This window comes from Cetorhinus maximus, unplaced genomic scaffold (assembly GCF_964194155.1).
Source record: "Cetorhinus maximus unplaced genomic scaffold, sCetMax3.hap1.1 HAP1_SCAFFOLD_625, whole genome shotgun sequence".
NCBI classification, from domain to species: domain Eukaryota; kingdom Metazoa; phylum Chordata; class Chondrichthyes; order Lamniformes; family Cetorhinidae; genus Cetorhinus; species Cetorhinus maximus.
In genome coordinates this window covers 1-22,424 of record NW_027596567.1, presented here as the reverse complement: position 1 = coordinate 22,424, position 22,424 = coordinate 1, and the positions used below count along the sequence as shown (strand labels likewise).

The window sequence follows — 22,424 nt, the reverse complement described above, 5'->3', positions numbered from 1 at the left end:
ATTCATTAAGATCATGGCTGATGTTCTACTTCAACTCCACTTTCCCACCATCAGTGCCCAAACATCTATCGATCTGAGTCTTGAGTATTCCCAATGATGGAGCATCCATAGCTCTCTGCGGTAGAGAATTCCAAAGATTCACTACCCTCTGAGTTAAGAAGTTTCTCCTCATCTCAGTCCAAAATGGCTGACCTCCTATCCTAAGACTGTGACCCCCACCATTGTTCCAGACTTCCCAGCCAGGCTGGGGGTGGGGGAATGGGGGAGGATCACAGCCTCCCAGAATCAACCCTGTTAAACCCCCGAAGACTTTTGTACATTTCAATTGGATCACCTCTCATTCTTCTAAACTCCAGAGAATATGGGGTCATTATACTCAATCTCCCCTCATAGGACATCCCTCTCATCCCAGGAATCAGTTTAGTTAGAGTTAGGGATGGGGTTAGGGAGTTAAGGATGGGGTTAGGGAGTTAGGGTTAGGAGTAGGGAGTTAGGGATGGGGTTAGGAGTAGTGAGTTAAGGATGGGGTTAGGGAGTTAGGATTAGGAGTAGGGAGTTAGGGATGGGGTTAGGGCTGGAGTTGGGAGTTAGGGATGGGGTTGGAGAGTTAGGGATGGGGTTAGGGAGTTAGGATTAGGGATAGGGAGTTAGGGATGGGGTTAGGAGGTTAGGGTTGGGGTTGGGGTTATGGGATCCAGAACTGTGCACAATACTTCTGGTGTAGTCTCGCCAAAGATCTAAATAATTATTTTAAGGCTTCTTTACTTTTATATGCCAATCCGTTTTCAATAAAGGCGAACATGCTATCTACCTTTCGAGTTCCTTGCTGTACCCACATGCTGACTTTCTGTGAATCGTGTACAAGGACACCCAGGTCCCTCTGCATTCCAATATTTCCCAGTTTCCCACCGTTTCCAGCCAGGATCACAAGCGGGACAGCCTCTCCCATGGGAGGGTCCCATTCTCTATCGAGCTGCCGGGAGGAGGGGAGGAGGAACCTTGTCAATGCACATCAGGACAACCTGGAGCCATGAAAGGGCCTCTCGCTGGCTGTTGGGTCTCGCTGGCCCCACTCCTCCCAAAACTAGGGAGCCCAGGGAAAGTAATGGATGAAGGAGGGACGGTGGTGGGTAAAGGCCTGAGGAGGGAGGTGGGGGGTGCGGGTGGGATGGGGGGGAGGGGCTGGGGGTGTGCGGTGAAGAAAGGGAGGAAGAGTCGAGCTACCTTTGTGCATCCCAGAGGGCACTCCACTGACAATGGCACAGGTGTGTCATGTACCCCACTGGAACCCTGATGTGCATGAATTCAGATGGACACATTGCAAATTATGAATTAGGAGCCGGAGTCGGCCACTCAGCCCCTTGAGCCTGTTCCACCATTCAATAAGATCATGGCAGACCTGATTGTAACCGCAACCCCACATTCCTGCCTACCCACGATAACCTTTCAACCGTTTGTTAACCAAGAATCTATCTAGCTCTGCCTCAGAAATATTCGAAGGCTCTGCATCTACCGCCTTTTGAGGAAGAGAGTTCCAAAGACTCACGACCCTCTGAGAGAAAAAAATTCTCGCCATCTCTGTCTTAAATGAGCGACCCCTTATTTTTAAACAGTGACCCCTCGTTCTAGATGCTCCCACAAGAGGAAACATCCTCTCCACATCCACCCTGTCAAGACCCCTCAGGATCTTAAATGTTTCAATCAAGTCACCTCTTACTCATCTAAATTCCAGTGGATACGAGCCTAACCTGTCCAGCCTTTCCTCATAAGACAACCCACATATTCTTGGTATTAGCCTGGTAAACATCCTCTGAACTGCTTCTAATGCATTGACACCTTTCCTTAAATAAGGTGACCAATACTGTACACAGTACTCCAGATAGCCTTTTGTGATTCATGCACTAGGACACCCAGATCCCTCTGCATCTCAGAGCTCTGCAATCTCTCACCATTTAGATAATATGCCTCTGTTTTATTCTTCCTGTCACAGCCCCGCCACCCGGTGCCAAAAGTGCTGGAGAAGCAAGTTGTCCGCTACCATTTTAAGTCAGACGCTGTGCAGTTTCGCCAGATGGAGTGAAATTAAACCCATTTTCCCGATCTTCTCAGGACTTCACAGCACCGAAGAAGGCTATTCTTCATCTATTCTGCATTTCCTACACTGCCAAAATCCGCGAGCTTATAACTCTCGGGAAAGACTGAACAGGCTGGGGCTCTTTTCTCTGGAAATGAGAAAGCTGAGGGGTGACCTGATTAAGACGATGAAAGGGGTTTTTCGATAGGGTAGAGAAAGTCTTTCTATCTGTGTGGGGTGAGACCAGAACTAAGGGCTATCAATATTTGATTGTCACTAAAAGGTGAGATGGTGGCATAGCATTAATGTTTGGACTACTAAGCCAGAGGCCTAGGCTAATGATCTGGGAGACATGGGTTCAATTCCCACCACAGTGGAAGGTGGAATTTAAATTCAATTAATAAATCTGGAATTGAAAGCTAGTCTCAGTAATGTTGACCATCAATTGTCATAAATACCCTGTTTGTTTCACTGATGTACTTTCGGGAAGGAAAGTGTGATAGAGTTGATTTTCTAGGCAGCTTTGCTTGGTGGAAATGTTGAACTTTATTTACAAGACGGCAGCAGCAGTTACATGTGTGCATCTAACTCTATAACGAAAGAAGAATTCTCTCCTCGTGAGTCCCCGTGCTGCTAACTCATTGGTCCATACAGATCATGTGATCTTACAACACAGGAGTATTCTTAAAGCTACGGTCCTACATTTATCAGAACTATAATTACTGCAGCCACCCCCCCACCCCCGCCCCCAACCTTAAACTTTTCTCTACCTTTTGTATTTATCTCATGCCATCACAATATTTACACAGGTCATGAAATTACAAATTCAGTCTTTAAGATGGTTTCCTGATCTGTGTGGAATGTCGAAGCTCCACGACTTCCGATTCTTTTGCAGGAACCATATTCTCTGGAACAGCATTAACATCAGGTACATCATTAAGCACAGGCAGTTCAGTGTCTTCCACTCCGACAGAGACATCGGAGACATGCCTGTCCTTGGTTGAGCAACTTTAACAGGAACCATAGCTGCACATATCCAGACAAGCGGGGATTATTCCATCACACTCCTGACTTGTGCCTTGTAGATGGTGGACATGCTTTGGGGAGTCAGGAGGTGAGTTACTCGTCGCAGGATTCCTAGCCTTTGACCTGCTCTAGTAGCTACAGTATTTAAATGGCTCCTCCAGGTGTTGGTAAGGAGGACTTAGGGTCGACGGGGCCGAGATTGCTGTTGTCGTTTCCGGTGCCTATGTCAATGCCAGATGGCCCATCCTGTTTCGTTCCTTTTTCGAGACTTTGTAGCGGTTTTGATACAACTGAGTGCCAGCTTGGCCATTTCAGAGGGCATTTAGGAGTCAACTACATTGCTGTGGGTCTGGGGTCATATGTAGGCCAGACCAGGTAAGGATGACCTCCCTAAAGGGGCATTAGTGAACCAGGTGGGTTTTCACAACAATCAACAATGGTTTCATGGTTATCGTAAGACTTTTAATTCCAGATTTTTACTGAATTCAAATTCCACCATCTGAACCCACCACCGTTCGAACCCAGGCCCCCAGAGCATTACCCTGGGTCTCTGGACTACTAGTCCAGCGACAATACCACTACGCCATCCCCTCCCCTAACTGGGAAATGGGAGAGCGGAAGAGAAGGAGAGAGAGAGGCTGGAGAGAACGGGAGAGCGGGAGAGAAGGAGAGAGAAACCGGAGAGAATGGCAGAGCAGGAGAGAAGGAGAGAGAGACCTGGGAGAATGGAAGGGTGGGAGAGAGACTGGGGGGGAGTGGGAGAGCGGGAGAGAAGGAGAGACAGACCGGAGAGAACGGGAGAGCGGGAGAGAGAGACTGGAGAGAATGGGAGAGCGGGAGAGGAGAGAGCGACCATGGGGAGTGGGAGAGTGGGATAGAATGAGAGACCGGGGTGTGGGAGAGTGGGAGGGAAGGAGAGACCGGGGAGAACGGGAGAGTCGGAGAGAGAGACCAGGGAAAATGGGAGAGCGGGAGAGAAGGAGACACCGGAGGTGTGGAAGGGAAGGAGAGAGAGAACAGGGAGAGTGGGAGAGCGGGAGAGAAGGAGAGGGAGACTGGTGGAGTGGGACAGTAGGAGGGAAGGAGAGGGAGACTAGGAGGGAAGGAGACAGAGACTAGGAGGAGTGGGAGAGAAGGAGACAGAGACTGGGGAGAGTGGGAGAGCGGGAGAGAAGGAGACAGAGACTGGGGAGAGTGGGAGAGCGGGAGAGAAGGAGACAGAAACTGGGAGGAGTGGGAGAGCAGGCGAGAAGAGGGAGACCAGCGAGTGGGAGAGTGGGAGAGAAAGAGAGAGAGAGACTGGGGAGTGGGAGAGCGGGAGAGAAGGAGAGAAAGAAAGACTGGTGAGAGTGGGAGAGCGGGTGGGAAGGAGAGGGAGACCAGGAGGAGTGGGAGAGTGGGAGAGAAGGAGAGGAAGACCGGGGGAAGTGGGAGAGCGGGAAAGAACGAGAGGGAGAGTGGGGAGAATGGGAGAGTCGGAGGGAAGGAGAGAGAGACCGGGGAGAGTGGGAGAGCGGGAGAGAAGGAGAGGGAAAACGGAAGAGGGAGAGGAAGGCGGACATGACAGAGAACCAGAATAAAACAGTGACAAAAACAAGCAAATGTGCTAGTTAGTGACTGTGGAGGGTGCACAATCCCGTGTGTGGGCAGAAAGAAATGAATCATAAAATCTTACAACACAGGAAGAGGCCATTCAGCCCATTGTGCTTGTGTTGGCTCTCTGAAAGATCTATCCAATTAGTACCACTTCCCCCACGTCACTCTTTCCCCCATAGCTCTGAAAACATTTCCCCTTCAAGTATTTATTCAATTCCCCTTTTGAAAGTTCCTGTTGAATCTGCTTCCACCACCCTTTCAGGCAGCGCCTCCCAGATCACAAAAACTCACTGTGTAAAAAAAAAAATCCCCCTCATCTCCCCCTCTGGTTCTTTTCCCGATTCTCTTCAATCTGTGTCCCTCTGTTCACCGACCCTCCTGCCACTGGAAACAGTTTCTCCTTGTTTACTCCAGCGAAAACCCTGATGGTCGTAGGGAAGGTGTCACGATATCAATGCCCAATCATTTACAGCTCAAATAGCTGACTGTGAAGGTGCCAGTCTTTACCAGGTGTGGCAGGAGGGCACGAGCAGCCTTTTCCTGGCTCCGTACTGATTTCCCCGGAGCTGTGCCGAACCCATAAGACCATAAGACATAGGAGCAGAAATTAGGCCATTCGGCCCATCGAGTCTGCTCTGCCATTCAATCATGGCTGATAAGTTTCTCAACCCCATTCTCCCGCCTTCGTCCCATAACCTTTGATCCCCTTACCAATCAAGAACCTATCTATCTCGGTCTTAAATACACTCAGTGACCTGGCCTCCACAGCCTTCTATGGCAATGAATTCCATAGATTCACCACTCTCTGGCTAAAGAAGTTTCTCCTCATCTCTGTTCTAAAAGGTCTTCCCTTTACTCTGAGGCTGTGCCCTCGGGTCCAAATCTCTCTTACTAATGGAAACATCTTCCCCACGTCCACTCTATCCAGGCCTTTCAGTATTCTGTAAGTTTCAATTAAATCCCCCCTCATCCTTCTCAACTCCATCGAGGAAAGACCCAGAGTCCTCAAACGTTCCTCAGATGTTAAGCCTTTCATTCCTTGGATCGTTCTCGTGAACCTCCTCTGGACCCTCTCCAGGGCCAGAACATCCTTCGTGAGGTACGGGGCCCGAAATTGCTCACAATATTCGAAATGTGGTCTGACCAGAGCCTTATAAAGCCTCAGCAGCACATCCCTGCTTTTATATTCTAGTCCTCTCGAAATAAATGCCAATATTGCATTTGCCTTCCTAACTACCGATTCAACCTGCAAATTAAACTTAAGAGAATCCTGGACTAGGACTCCCAAGTCCCTTTGCACTCCAGATTGCTGAATTCTCTCCCCATTTAGAAAATAGTCTATGCCTCTATTCTTCCTACCAAAGTGCATGACCTCACATTTCCCCACGTTGTATTCCATCTGCCACTTGTTCGTCCATTCTCCTAACCTGTCCAAATCCTTCTGCAGCCTCCCCGCCTCCTCAATACTACCTGTCCCTCCACCTATCTTTGTATCATCTGCAAACTTAGCCAGAATGCCCTCAGTTCCTTCATCTCGATCATTAATGTATAAAGTGAAAAGTTGTGGTCCCAATACTGACCCCTGCAGAACTCCACTAATCACCGGCCGCCATTCTGAGAAGGACCCCCTTATCCCCACTCTCTGCCTCCTGCCAGACAGCCAATCTTCTATCCATGCTAGTACCTTGCCTCTAACACCATGGGCTCTTATCTTACTGAGCAGCCTCCTGTGCGGAATCTTGTCAAAGGCCTTCTGGAAGTCCAAGTAGATAACATCAATTGGCTCTCCTTTGTATAACCTACTCGTTGCCTCCTTAAAGAATTCTAACAGATTTGTCAGGCATGACCTCCCCTTGATGGAACCATGCTGACTTTGCCCTATTTTACCATGCACTTCCAAGTATTCTGAAATCTCATCCTTAATAATGGACTCTAAAATCTTACCAACGACCGAGGTTGTTGAACCCACTGCCTGAGAAACAAACTTCCGGTGCTCCGGAGCTGTCCCCCATTCCCCGTGAGGGAGGCAGTGCAGCACCTTCGAGAGGGAGTTGGTTGCCACAGGGCGGTACAAATATGTGTTGACAGGACTGAACCCAACCAGTTTGGATATAGAAAGAAAACTTGGCAGAAATTTTGCTCCCATTCACCAAATTTGTGCAGCACTGAAGGAGACCATTGAGCCCACTGAGTCCGTGCCAGCACTTCTGACGAGCGATCGGGTTAGTCTCACTACCACCACCCCCACCCTAACTCTTTCCCTTAAATGCTATTCACCTCGACCACTCCCTATGGGAGCGAGTTCCACATTCTCCCCACTCTCTGGGTAAATTCTCCTGAATTCCCCATTGGATTTATTAATGACTATCTGATATTGATAACCACTAACCACCCCTACCCCCACCGCCCAGTTCTGGCCTCCTCCACATCTTCGATACGTCTACCCGCTCGAAACCCTTTCATCATTTTAAGGTCCTCGATCAGGTCACCCCCTCAGCCTTCTCTTTTCTGGAGAAAAGAGCCCCAGCCTGTTCAGTCTTTCCTGATGGTTATAACCTCTCAGATCTGGAATCGTCCTTGTAAATCTTTTTTTGTTTTGCATCTTCTCCGGTGCCTCTATATCCTTTTTTATAATACGGAGGCCAGAACCGTGCACAGTGCTCCCATTGCTCGATATAGGGTAGAACAAAACTTCTATTTTTCAACGCTCACCCTCTAGAAATGAAACCAATTGCTTATTGCTCTTTTAAATGTCTCTATCAACCTGCATCACCAACTTTTCGCCACGGGCGTTTCATTCCTGTTTGCTCCCCTTGATAATTTGGTGTTGAAAATTTGGTAGCACACTCACTTCTGCTCCGTCCCGAGACTCCTTGCGAGTCTCCTTCCGCTCTTCCTTCCCTGCAGCATCCACATAGCGGAGAGTCTCACTCCGGCAGAGAGAGATGTTCTCGATCATTCAGGGCTGCAATGGTGCTGCCTGTACCGAACTCTCAGCACAGCCTGTCTCTCCCTTACATACACATACACACACACACACACACGCACCATCAGAAACCTGCTCTCCTCAACATCATCCCTCTCCCTGACAGCTTGATGTTCTCTCACAATAAGCCAGACACCCAATCGGATTACAACTCAACATGCCAGAAATTAATTCCCCCAACTATGTTCATTCTGACAGTTGGAGTTTGTTTCTGCTGATGTTAATAATTGAACTGAAGTTTAGTATTCTGGTTATATAGCAAATAAATCAGCTTTGTTTTAAACATATTGTTGTAGATTTTTGTCTTTCCCACCTGAGTGTTTAACATCACCTGGCTGGAGCTCAGAAAGGACAATCTGGGGGAGGATCATACGGCAGGAACAGAACTTCAGCCTGGACACAGTCCAGGAGCATGATGACCATCCACATCTTGTCCCTGTTGGATAAAATCAAACACAGCGTTTATTCTCCATCTGGTTATCTGACATTTTCATTATATACAGTTCATACTGATCTTCATGGTAACACAAATATTGCATTTCCATCCTTCATTTCCATTTCGCTAATATAGGACTTGTTTCCCACAAGTCTATCTAGAACATCATATGGACATTCCCAATTAACATCCCAACCCGACCCCTTTTCACAAGGTTTTTAACATGACTTCATCTCCCATTGAACAGTTAATGTAACGGGTAGGGTTGTTCTCCCTGGAGGTGTTGAGATGGGCAGCACCATCTTCTCCACTGTCTGTAGTCCCACTGAGGGAGGATGCTGAGGTTTGTTGGAGGTTCTGGAGAAACAGGTCCTGAGTCTGTCGAGTAGCAATGGGGAGTGGGATCCCAGGGCGATGCACAATCTGCATTTTCTGCCCTGTCATGAGCTGAAATGGGCTGCAATTGGAGGAGTGAACAGGAGGGGAGTGAATGGTCATTAACACACCAGGCAAGGCAGTTGACCTTGACCAGATCATCAGCTCCCTTCATGGCAGTTTTTCTCAGTGCTGTTTTTATAGAAAAGTGAAGCCCTCGACTATCCCGCTAAGTGCTCGGGGTAGGTGATGCGGAAATGTTGTTCCACACCCACAATATGACGGAACTGCTGCATTAATTCAGCTGTGAAATGAGAACCAATATCACTCTCTATCCTTTTCAGAAAGTCCCATCTGATAAAGATCTGTTCCCACAAGATTTTAGCTGTAGTGGCTGCATCATTTTTTACAGGCAGGGAAAGATTCAATCCACCAGGTAAGCATAACTATAACTACCAGGATATACCGGTCCCTTCCTGTTACTGTGGGTAGTGGGCCTGTATAATCAATCTGCAAGGTTTCCCACGGAACGTCATTCAGATGTGACATGTCCATTCACAAGTCCGGGTTAATTTGGTCACAGGTTCAGGTAGTGATGGAAATCCTGGTGCATCCTGTGTTGTCAATAGTAATTATGCAACATATCGAGGACTGGAAAAAGAGGAACATGTCCAAAATTTGATCCATGAACAAAAATAATTCTTTTCTGAGGCATCAAAGTGTGACCCAAGTCACATTAGAACCACCCTTGTTGGATGAGTGAGTTCTTGCTGAGAAAGGATGAGGGAAAGTCTTTGCTATGGTGTATGGCCTCTTTGGCCACAGTCACATCAGGGTCATGGTCCTGACAAGTTTTTAAATCACGTTTAACTGGAGTCTGTCGTACCAGTACCAGTGTTCTGGGTGGATCCCATGGAATTCCCTCTGGAGTAACTTTCCTGGTGAGTCAGTCTGCCTGGTTATTACCATCACCCTCTTCACTAACTCTTGCTGCTGATGTACATTCACATTACAAATAGAAAATTGTTCCCGTCACTTACCAGCAATATACCAAATCATTCGGCATTTGGAGTGGTGGGTGAATGGTTTCCTTTCTGTTGTGGAGAAGTTGTGTTTTGTTTCTTTTGCCAGAGAGGTAGGTTTTCCCTGATGGAGTTACAACCAATGGATAGTTTCTGAATAGTTGGAGTTTCCATCAGTGACAGTTTGAAGGGCTGTGATCACAATAAGCTCAGATTTCTGGGTTAAATATTATGTTGAGTATTTAATAAAGATATTACAGCTGTCATGAGGGACATAAGATGCAGCACCAGTTTGATACAGTCCTTGTTCATAAAGTTGAGATCCATCCACATGAACACCAGTGAAATTGGACAGTGGTATGGCCCTAATATGTCCAATGGACACGGCCTATTTCACTGGACAAGTATGTGGGGTTCTTTCAAACTGCAACATCCCAGCTAATTGGCATTTGTGAGGTTACAGCATATTAATATCCTTGATTCGTAACTCCATAATTCATCTACTCTATCACATCAGGGATGTTCCCTTCACTTGGCCCTTTATTAATAATGTCACTGTGGTATGTGGGGTGTGCAGAATTATCGAATTAAACTCGACCAAGTACTCTGTACTTAACTAACCAGTGAACCCTTAAATAAAAGCAATATACTGCGGATGCTGGAGATCTGAAATAAAAATCGGAAGGTGTTGCAAAAACTCAGCAGGTCTAACAGCATCTGTGGAGAGAGAAGCAGATTTAACGTTTCAACTGCAATGTGACTCTTCTTCAGAACTGAAGAGATGGAGAAATAGGATGGGTTTTCTGGTATTGAAAAGTGGGGAGGGTCAGGTACAACAAAAGAGGTCAGGAGGACGGGAGAGATTAAACAAAGATGTGATTGAACAAAAGGCAAAGGGATTGGTCATGTTTGTAGTATAAAAAAAAACAAAGCACGGTAAGTTTTAATGTCAGAATACAGGAAAAATGGCCGTCCATTTCAGTTTCGAAGAAGGGGAGTAGACGGCAGAGTGGTATTGTTGCTAAACTAGTAATCCAGAGTCCCAGGGCAATGCGCTGGATAATCCCACCACAGTGCGAATAAAAATCTGGAATTAAAAGTCGAATGATGACTACCCATCTGGTTCACAAATGTCATTTAGTGAAATGGTAACTACATGTGACAGCAATGTGGTTAACTCTAAATGCCCTCTGAGCTAGGGAAACTAGGGATAGTACCACCTAAATCCCATGATTGAATAAAATAAAGAATCACATTGGAATCAAAACACTAACACTGTTCCTCTCTCCAGAGGAGTTGCCAGACCTGCTGAGTTTTAGTGGTACTTGCTGTTTTATTTCAGCTCAGAACACTGGTCAATCAATCTTCCCAAAGTCTGGGAGATCCTTTCCCATTCACCTCCTGCATTACTACAGCAGATATGCATCGTTTTGACAGTACCAGCCGGGCTGTGGAATTACTTGGATAGATCGTCCAAAAAGTCAGCACAGGCATGATGGGCTGAATAGTTTCCATCTGTGCTGTATCATTATATCAAAGAGTAAATATTCAGTAACATAAGATAGAGAGAGAAAGAGAGGAACCAGTGACTGTGGGATTGAACCCAGCCAGGGTCAGCACCTGCATAGGAGGAGAGAGAGGGGAACCATTGGAAAAAGCTTTAAAAACTCAGTGTATTCCGAATGGAGCAGAGATTTAAATCACGTTGGGAGATGGAACCCAGCAGCACACAAATTCACAAACATTTACGTGTCTTTTTCTTTAATTAATTTATCCCAATTGGTTAACAGAACGATTTTCTATTTTGTATTTCGAGTGTCAATGGCGCTGCTGTTACCCAACATTCCGTGCGGATGTGAATGTGCTCTAATCACTGTACAGGAGCCCAGTGCGCAGGCGCCCTGCTGAACTGTTTGGAGCATGCGCAATGTCACTTGGATCGGAGCCCTGTGAGTGCGGGAGAGGCTTTTGGAAATGGGTTAGAGCGGGCGGGGCGGAGGGAGGAATGGAGCCGGGAGGTGAGGGTGGGGAGGGAAAGGAGGCTTCATAAACACCCGATGTAGGCCGCAAGCCCAGAATCAGACTGTGCAGGAATGGGAATGGCGTTTGCAGCTCCGGGGAACAGACCCTGGTTAAAAACAAAAAAACTGCGGATGCTGGAAATGCAAAACCGAAACAGAAACTGAAACACCTGCAAAAACTCAGCAGGTCCGGCAGCATCGGCGGAGAAGAGGATGTTCTGCTGAAGGGTCATGAGGACTCGAAACGTCAACTTTGTTCCTCTCCGCCGATGCTGCCGGACCTGCTGAGTTTTTCCAGCTATTTCTGTTCCTGTTTCTGTTAACAGACCCTGGATAACGGCCGCCATCTTCCGAGGGGCAATTTGCTGCAGGGCGCATGCGCGGTCTTCCCAAGCGCCAGAATAAGAGCATCAGGAGACCATTCAGCCCATCGAGCCTGTTCTGCCATTCAATAAGGTCATAGCTGGTCTGCTTGTGGCCTTAACTCTACTCTCCTGTCTGCGCCCCCCACCTCCCCACCGTAACGCTTGTGTCCCTTGTAGATCAAAAATCTGCTTAACTCAACCTTGAATATATTCAATGACCCAGACTCCACTGCTCTCTGGAGAAATGAATTCCACAAACTCATGACCCTTTGAGATAAGAAATTTCCCCTCCTCTGTGTAAAATGAGAGACCCCCTTATTTGTAAACTTTGCTCCCCTCCCCTTGTTCTAGATTCCCCCATGAGAGGAAAGACCCTCTCAGCATCTGTCAAGAGCCCTCAGACTCTAACATGTTTCAATAAGATCACATCTCATTCTTATAAATTCCAATGAGTATAGTCCCAACCTGCTCAACCTTTCCTCATAAGACAACCCCCCTCATTCCAGGAATTGGCCTAGTAAACCTTCTCTGACCTGCTTCCAATGGAAGTTGTCACTGCTTAAGTAATCCTAGGCCAGGAGGAGGGAATGTTGTGAATTTCTATTCTGGACAAACAGCGATGGATTTTGGAAACTCCTTTTACAGAGGGTTTGAAGGGGAGGATCAACACACAGGAAACTCAAACCAAGATAAATGTTTGTCTCTTCTGAATTTCAAACCTGGACTGCCACAAATGACTTATGTAATATCCTTTTACAGGTGCTCTCACTGCTTGTAATATCTTTCCAGCTGCAGGCTCTAGCAGGAGATTTTAAATTTGAAAACAGTGAAATTGTTTCAGAGGTGAGTATTATTGAACATTCATCTACAATTTAGAGCTTTTAGTGCTGTGCCCTGGTTTCCACAGCTTTTGGGCTGGTGTGGCTTCTTTACTGTGGATCTGAATCTATGTCCAGCCATTGCTCTGTTTCACCACTGCCTCCCTGATCACCTCTCTTCCATTGTCTAACTTCCTCTCCCTCGAACAATGGGTGTATTTTAACCATGTTTGGTATTTCCCTGTTATTTCTGCCAGCTGTGTCTAAATGAGGTGTCCCCTGCTGCCCGTCTCCCGTCTATACACCGCTGATTTACCAGCTTTATCTTCCCGTGGTCAGGAATTGTTTTACCTGCACTAGAGATCATTCTCTTCTGCTTCTGAGCTTATATTGACCATAAAATTCTGCTGAATTTTTATTCCCTGTAATCGATTCTGCACATCCTGAAATGTTAACTCTCTTTCTTTTTCTACAGTTACTGTCTGACCTGGAGCATTTCCAGCATTTGCTCTTTTTCTTTCAGATTTACAGCAAATGCAATGTTTTGCATTTGTTTTATTGCAGCTGTTGCTCACAGAACTGAGACTAGAAACAGAGATGGACCATTTAATAACTGATTTGTAATGGGCTGCGTGTTGGTTGTTAACCAACCTGCTGACACACCAGCGAGTTAACACTGGGAAGAGGCCGTTCACCTGCTCTGAGTGTGGGAAGGGTTTCACTCAGTCATCCAACCTGTGGATACATCAGCGAGTTCACACTGGGTAGAGGCCATTCACCTGCTGTGAGTGTAGGAAGGGATTCACTATCTCATCCCACCTGTTGATCCACCAGAGAGTTCACACTGAGGAGAAGCCATTCACCTGCTTTGTGTGTAATAAGAGATTTGCTCGCTCATCTCACCTGGTGAGACACCAGCGAGTTCATGAATAACTACAGTGATGGATTTTGCTGTTAATCACATCCAGGACTGAACCATGTTCATTGGGGTCTTTTTCTGCTGATGTTAATAAACTCCAGTCCAGTTATTGTGGTTAATATTGTGGATAAAAGTCAAATAAATCAGCTTTGTGTTAAACCTACAGTATGTTAAGCCTTTTTAATATCTCTAACACAAGTTAGTTCCTTTTGAAGGGCTCTCCCTCTCCCCTGTCTCCTCCATCCCCACCCCCAACAAGTGTGAGGATCTCATGGAGCTTCTTTGTCACTAAGATTGCGACAATCCGATCAGCTGCCTCTGCTGCTTCTCTCCCTTCCACTACCCCACTGGGATTTCCTCCTTATCCGCCTCTTTCTCCATCCAGCCTCCATACACACCAGCAAGTTCATACACCAGAGAGAGGCTTTAAATGCATAGACCAAGATTTAAAAACCTACATTCACTGATGATGCTCCAGAGCATTCACTCTGGTTCCACTCCATTCATCTGCTCTCACTGCGGGAAAAGGTTCAGGCGATTGTCCATCCTGCAGCAACACCAGTGAGTTCACACCAGGAAGAGGTCATTCACCTGCTCCATGTGGGGAAGGATTCCCTCATTCATTCAACCTGTTGACAAACAGTGAGTTCACACTGGGACGATCTTTTCAATCTCTGGATTGTAGGAAGTGCTATGAAAATCCTGTGGAGCTCACGTACCAACAACGTGTTCACACTGACAAGACTATTCAGGTGCTCTCACTGGGACTGGGTACTGTTGATCATGTGAACTCAAGTGTCCAGCAACGGACTCACACTGGGGCGACACCGTTCACCTATTCCATGTGTGGGAAGAGATTCACTCAGTCATCCCACCTTAAAACACATAAACTTGTTCACAGTAATAAGAAACCTTCTCTAAGTTGTGTGAACAGAGATTTAAAAGCAAAGTGGACCTGCTGGCACACAAACACATTCACACTGGTGACAGGCGGTTCACCTGCTCCATGCGTGGGAAGAGATTCACTCGGTCATCTCACCTACTGACACCAGTGAGTTTACAAGTGACTGCAGGGGTTGGATTCTGCTGTTCTTGCAGCTGTTAATCACATCCAGGACTGGACCTTGTTCATTCTGAGAGCAGGAGTTTGCTTCTGATGATGTTCATTATCCCTCTAACTGGGCTGGAGTTTAACATTTGGATAAATGTCAAATAAATCAGCTTTGTTTTGAACATATTGTTGTAGATTTTTGTCTTTCCCACCTGAGTGTTTAACATCACCTGGCTGGAGCTCAGAAAGGACAATCTGGGGGAGGGTCATACGGCAGGAACAGAACTTCAGCCTGGACACAGTCCTTCAGGGTCACACTGAGAGGGACAAATGGCACTTTTGTCTTTCTCATCTCTTCACTGACACTGAAGAGATTTTGTGTGGGTTAATCCTGAAGTGTGGAAGAAATGTGTGTCAGCTGCTTTTTTCCATGGTTCAGATGGGACAAAAGGCTCCTTTACAATTGTGTTTAGAATCAGGAAGAACAACAGTGAAATAAAGCAAAATACTGGGGGTGTCTAAACTAAAAACAGAAAATGCTGGAAAATCTCAGCAGGTCTGGCAACATCTGTGGAGACAGAAACAGAGTTAATGTTTTGGAACTGAAGAAGAGCCATATTGGGCTTAAAACGTTGACTCTGTTTTTCTCTCTGCAGATGCTGCCAGACCTGCTGAGATTTTGCAGCAATTTCTGTTTTTCAACGGTGAATGCTGGAAATGTGCTGTCAAATCAGAGATTGGTGTAAAACTGTGATGTGTTCTTGTCTTGAAAGAGAAATGGCAGGTTTAAGTTTCCAGCCTGAAAATGACTGTGGTAATTATACGACAGCTACCATTTCAGGACAATGTTAACTTATTTGAAAGACATTTGTTAAAATCTGCATTGAAAGAGCAGATGGTGGAGTTCACAGGAGCCTGTTAACTGCTGAGACAATTATACCACAGACATTTGATCTCCAGATAAAGAAGGATCTGCACCGTGTTTCCAGGAATTCCCTGTTTTATTGATGTGCATGTGTTAGACACCAGGATAACTATAAATAGACAACTCAGGATATCCATGGTGGTGCAATCCCAACAGTTACTCTGGGATCACTCCCGCTGTGGAGCTCCACCACTGACCCTGCTGAAGGTTGTAGGCTCAGGGAGTGGGGCCTCCAGGAATGGACTGTCAGAAAGGTGGGTTTCAGTATCCTGACTAATACATGGTGAAAAACCAAGGGATCCTTACTGAGGGAGCTGTCTGGGGTTTTCCCTGTCAGTGTAGGTCTAGGGGTGAATGATTCCCGACTCCCTGAACTGTCTGACATTGAACCCAGTTTAGAACAAGATGGATTCAGTGTCCAGGAGAATAGGGACAAATATCACCCACAATTGAGGGAGACACAAGCAGCTGTTAGGGAAGTGAAGCAATCTTTGGAAAGGAAGGTGGTGAACAATTATAGGAATAATAGTGACAACTTTTCCAGCTCCGTCAGGAGTGAGAAGATAGTTAAAGATGGTTTTGAAAGTCAGCTCAGGACAGATTGAAACAGATTGCCAGGATATAACAGAGTTGTTAAATGACTATTTCACATCAGTCTGCACTCCTGTGGATGATGTTCAGAATCCAGCTGTGGGATGTGCTGTTGACAGTAACATCATCAATATTAAAGTAGAAAGTGATTGTCATCCTGGATAAAATAGGAAATCTCAAACTAGATGGTGCTCCAGGTCCAGATGATACCCACCCAAGGCTGCTTAAAGAGATGGGTAGGCTGCTCTTTGAGCCCCTTGGCCGAATCTTCAACAGCTCAATAGAGTCGGGGATTGTTCCCTGAGATTGGAAGGCAGCTCACTTAGTTCCCACTTTCCGAATTGGAGACAAAGCAGAGCCAGGGAACGACAGGCCCATCAGTGTGATGTCGATCACAGGGAAGATGCTTGAAGGGATCCTAAGAGATGCTGTTTCTGATCACTGGGGAAGAGAAGGAGCCATTAGAGATCCTCAACACGGCTTCTGGAAAGTGAGGTCGCAATTTACAAACCTGTTTGTGTTTTGTGGAGAAGTTGTTGTGTTTGTGGATGAGGAGAATCATGTTGACATTGTCTATCTCTGGGTGTAATCCAACAACAACACCTTGTATTTACACAGAGGGTTGTGGAGCTGGAGGAAGTTACAGACACTCAGGAGTGTCAAACTCATTTTCCATGGTGGCTCTGATCTGATATCCTGGCACTGGGTGAGGGTCACATTCAGCAGAAGTTATTAAAATGGAACTATATACAGATAAACTACATCAGTATTTTCTGACATTTCCATTTATTTACTGCTCCTGCTGCTCCCGACATCTGACACCTCTTAGCTTCAACCATCACATCAACACTTGGAGCAAATGATGGGCTGAGGCCTGTCTCGGATAAAAACACGAGGACCACTTGTGATCACAGAAATTTACAGCACAGAGGAGGCCATTGAGCCCATCATGCATGTGCTGGCCGAAAATTAGTTATCCAGTCTAATCCCACTTTCCAGCTCTTGTAGCCCTGGAGGTTACAGCACCTCCAGCTGTATATTGGAGTGTTTCTTAAATGTGATGAGAGTTTCTGCCTCTACCACCCTTTCAGACAGTGAGTTCCAGATCCCCAACCACCCTCTGGGTGAAAACATTACTCAACTCCTCTCTAATCCTCCATCAATTAGTTTAAATCTTTGCCCCTTGGTTATTGATCTCTCTGTTAATGAAATAGGTCCTGTCCGCTCTATCTGGGCCCCTCATAATTTTATATATCTTAATTAAATCTCCCCTCAGCCACCTCTGTTCCACAGAAAACAATCCCAGTCTATCAGATCTTTCCTCACAGTTAAAGTTCCCCAATCTGGGCAACATCCAGATAAATCTCTTCTGTACCCTCTCCAGTGCAATCACATCCTTCCTGTAATGTGGTGACCTGAACTGTATTCAGTGCTCTAGCTGTGGTCGAACTAGTGTTCTTTATAGTTCTAGAATAACTACGCTCTCACCTTCCGTTGACTTCAATGTAATAGAAACTGACAGTTGGAACCTGTCAACATTTGAAAGATATTTACAAATGATTCGAGGGTTTCTTACAGATGGGATCTTTCTCTGTTCTGTCCACTCGAGGTGTTAGATAAGACGTTCTCCTGGGAATATCGAGCTGGAATATTGGGCCGTGATGTGTTTCCTTGTTCATCTTGTTGACTCTAACTGTTGAATCTTGTGATAATCAAACTCACAACAATAGATTGTCTTTTCCTGACTTTATTAACAGCACTGCAATCATACAGACAGAGTATAGTTCCCTGATCCGGGGAACACGGGTAATGTTGGGGTAGATGCCTCGTTGTTCGAGTATGTCCAAGCTGTCAATGATTGCATCGTTTTCTGTGGCTCCTCTCATGACTGAAGAGTCTGATGTGGGATTGCCATGGACGCCCACAGAACTGGCAGTTCATGTTGTCGTTGTTGGTACCGGAGGAACTTCTGCAGCTGCTCCACCACTGGTCTTCCTCTGGGCACATCGGATGTTGCGAGTCTGGAGTAGATGGTCCTTGAAACATGCTGAACCAAATTTCAGTGTTTGCCTCCACATGGGCCGGTCGGCTACGGTGTTTTCCCCAGAGAGGTGGTCTGCAATGCACAAGTTTGTAAGGCTCTTTTATAGGGTGTCCTTGTACCGTTTGAACTGACCATCTTGATGTTGTTTACCCTGAGGCAGTTCCCCATTGACGATCTGCTTGGGGATTCTGTCATCATCCATGTGGGGGACATGGCTTGGCCATCCAAGTGGAATTTTCTGGAGGGTGGTCTCTGTGCTGTTGAGTCCAGCACGACGGAGACCTCGTTGTTTTGTGATTTTGTCCTGCCATCGAATTCTCGTGATGGACCTCAGGTGTCTTTGGTGGAAGCGTTCCAGAGCTTTGATGCGGCTCTGATAGCAAACCCGGGATTCTGCTCCATACAGCAGGGTGGTAAGGACAATGGCCTGGGAGAGTCTGAGTTTAGTCTTCAGGTTAATGCCATGCTGCTTCCCAACACAAACACAAATAATACAGTGGATTCAGAGCTCGATTACATAGGATTACAGAGGTTATAAGGCACAAAAACAGGCCATTCAGCCTAACCAGTCCATGCTGGTGTTTATGATCCACTCGAGCCTCCTCCCATCTTTCCTCATCTAAATCTATCACTGTAACCCTCTACTCCCTTCTCCCTCTTGTGCTTATCTCGTTTCCCCTTAAATACATCTATACTATTCACTTCACCCACTCCCTGTGGTAGCGAGTTCCACATTCTCACCACTCTCTGGGTGAAGAAGTTTCTTCTGAATTCCCTATTGGATTCTTGGTGACTATCTTATATTTATGGTCTCTCTTCCCCACAAGAGGAAGCATTCTCTCTGTATCCTCTCTATCAAAACCTTTCATCATTTTAAAGGCCTCTCAGTCTCCTTTATCCAAGAGAGAAGAGACCCAGCCTGTCAATCCTTTCCTCATATGTAAACACACACATTTCTGGTATCATTCTTGTCAAACAGAGCATCCTTTCGGCTGTTCACAACAGGCAAAGTACTGACCATAATCAACCGGCCCATGCTTGCAAATCTCAGAACAAAGTGTCCAACATGATAAGTGACTCTGTAATTGGACAGCACTTACTAAACAAATCTGATTGTGCTAAGAATGACACTGACAAACAATTTAATATTATCAGTAATGCTCACGGTATAGCTCACTTACACATGCTAGAAACTCATGTATTCACACACAGGGTCCTGTCCTTTGCAAACAGAAAGAGCATGTCCACACACTGCGCTTTCTCAACAAAACAAAAGCTTAGGGACAGTCATTCCCTGGTTCATTTCCCATGACCAATCAGAGTCAACCTGCCTGGTTTGAATTTAAAAAGCTTGGCAGTTAACTACTGCCTGGTGCATTTTCCATGGTAATACCTCTACTAATCACAGTCCTCGTGCCAACCAATCAGCCCCTCTTCTCATGTAGTATAAATCATTGTTCCATTTACAATTGGTATTCTTACAAATCTGTCCTGATGAAAAACTTCAACAGAATGTCTCTTTTTTCACAAATTTTCAGCAAAATTTCACCAATAATGATCCTGGGTCTGTTATCCTTCCCTGGATGCCAAGGCTAGGAGGACATAATAACATAAGAAATAGGAACAGGAGTAGACCATTTGGCCCCTTGAGCCTGCTCCACTATTCAATAAGATCATGGCTGATCTTCTTGTGTTTCAATCCTGATAACCTTTGATTCCCTTACCTAACAAGAATCTATCTACCTCTGCTTTAAAAATATTCAGTGACCCCGCCTCCACCACCTTCAGAGGCAGAGTTCCAAAGTTGCAGAACGCTCTGAGAGAGAAGAAGTTCTCATTTCTGTCCTAAAAGGGCGACGCTGATTTTAAAACAGTGCCCCCTAGTTCTGGACTCACCCACAAGAGGAAACAGCCTTTCGACGTCCACCTTGTCAAGGCCGTTCAGGATCTTGTATACTTCAATCAAATCACCCCTCACTCTTCTGAACTCCAGTGGAAACAAGCCCAGTCTGTCCAACCTTTCATATGACAACCCACTCATTCCAGGTATCAATCCAGTAAACCTCCTTTGAACTGCCTCCAATGCATTTATATCCTTCCTTAAATAAGGAGACCAAAACTGTATACAGTATTCGAGGTGCAATCTCACCAATGCCCTGTACAACTGAAGCATGAAACCCTTACATTTATGTTCAATCTCTCTCGTAATAAAGGATCGCATTCCAATAGCCTTCTTAATTACTTGCTGTACCTGCATACTAACTTTTTGTGACTCATGTACTAGAATACCTAGATCCCTCTGCACCCAGAATTATGCAGCCGTTCTCCATTTAAGTAATACTCTGCTTTTTCATTCTCCCTGCCAAAGTGAACTTCACATTTTCCCACATTAAATTCCATTTGCCAGATCTTTGTCCACTCACTCAACCTACCTATATCCATCTGCAACCTCCTCATGTCCTCTTCACAACATACTTTCCTACCTATCTTTGTGTCCACTGCAAATTTAGCTACTTCTTCACTCCCCTAATCTAAGTCATTGATGTAAATCGTAAAAAGTTGAGACACTCTGGGAGGTACAGGGAGCTGGGACTTGTCCATGAGAGTAACTGAACGTATGAGAACTGAAATAATCTAGAGTTATAAAGGAGAAAAGGTTCAGTTCAGGATGTGATTCTCAGCATCAACAACTGAATCCAACTTTTCTGGTAACATGTGAACTCTCTCATGTTTCAGCAGGTCGGATGACCGAGTAAATCTCTTCTCACACACGGAGCAGGTGAATGGACTCTCCCCAGTGTGAACACTTTGGTGTCTCAGCAGGTTGGATGACTTAGTGAATCCCTTCTCACACACAGAACAGGAGAACGGCCTCAACCCCATATGAATGCGGTGGTGTCTCAGCAGGTGGGTTGAACCAGTGAATCCCTTCCCACACACAGAGCAGGTGAACAGCTTCTCCCTCGTGTGAATGCGCTGGTGTCTCACCAGATAAGATGAACAAGTGAATCCCTTCCCACACACTGTGCAGGTGAACGGCCTCTCTCCAGTGTGACTGCGCTGGTGTCTCACCAGATGGGATGAATGAGCGAATCTCTTCCCACACGTGGAGCAGGTGAACGGCCTCACACCGGTGTGAACTCGCTCATGTACCTCAAGGTAGGACAAACGAGAGAAACTCTTGCCACACACGGAGCAGATGAACGGCCTCTCCCCAGTGTGAACCCGCTGATGTGTCCACAGGTTGGCTGACTGAGTGAATCTCTTCCCACACACGGAGCAGGTGAACGGTCTCTCTCCAGTATGAACTCGCTTGTGTATCAGAAGTTGGTTTGAACGAGTGAATCCCTTGCCACATATGGAGCAGGTGAATGGTCTCTCCCCGGTGTGAATCCGTTGGTGTATCAGAAGGCTGGATGACCGAATGAAACTCTTCCCACACACGGAGCAGATGAATGGTCTCTCCCCAGTGTGACCACGCTTGTGTGTCAGAAGGTGGAAAGAATGAGTGAATCTCTTTCCACACACAGAGCAGGGGAACGGTCTCTCCCCAGTGTGAATGCACTGGTGCCTCAGCAGATCAATGCTTCTTTTAAAGGTTTTCTCACATTCGGAGCATTTAAAAGGTCTCTCATCTGAGTGAACCAGTTGGTGCTTAGTGTAGCTTGAAAACTGAGTGAATGCCTTCCCACACTGGGAGCAGCTGAACGGCCTGTCCTTGGTGTGAACTCGCTGGTGCTCAGTGAGATGCACTGACTCGCTGAACGACTCCCCACAGTGAGAGCAGCTGAACGGCCTCTCGTGTGTGTGAAGGAGCTGGTGCTCTGCGAGGCGGGAGAACAGCCTGAACCTCTTCCCACAGTGGGAGCAGCTGAACGGTCTCTCATCATTGTGAACTCGCTGCTGTTGGACCAGTTCCTCAGAGATTTTAATGCTTTTCCCAGAGTCAGAGCATTGAAGAGGCTTCTCATCAAAGTGATCAAGCTGGTGTGCCAGCAGGTTGGATGAACACATGAATTTCTTCCCACATGCAGAACAAGTGAACAGCCTCTCACTGTTGTGAGCTCGCTGTCGTGTCAGCATGTTTACCAGCTGTATTAATCCCTTCACACAGGAGGAGCAGGAGAACAGCCTCTCACCGGTTTCCAGCTGAGACGGTCGATTAAATCCCTTCA

General features: G+C 46.2%; 1 protein-coding gene across 1 annotated transcript in view; it reads right to left on the bottom strand.

Moving 5' to 3' along the window:
• LOC144674310 (uncharacterized) overlaps window positions 1-22,332 on the bottom strand; it is an 83,998-nt gene extending 61,666 nt beyond the window's left edge. The window contains exons 1-2 of the mRNA XM_078535729.1: window positions 21,046-22,332; window positions 18,369-18,718 (exon numbers count right to left, since the gene is read on the bottom strand). Coding sequence (XP_078391855.1) covers window positions 18,369-18,718; window positions 21,046-22,332 — 1,637 coding nt within the window. The remainder of the gene's footprint in view (window positions 1-18,368; window positions 18,719-21,045) is intronic.
• Window positions 22,333-22,424: the final 92 nt, after the last annotated feature.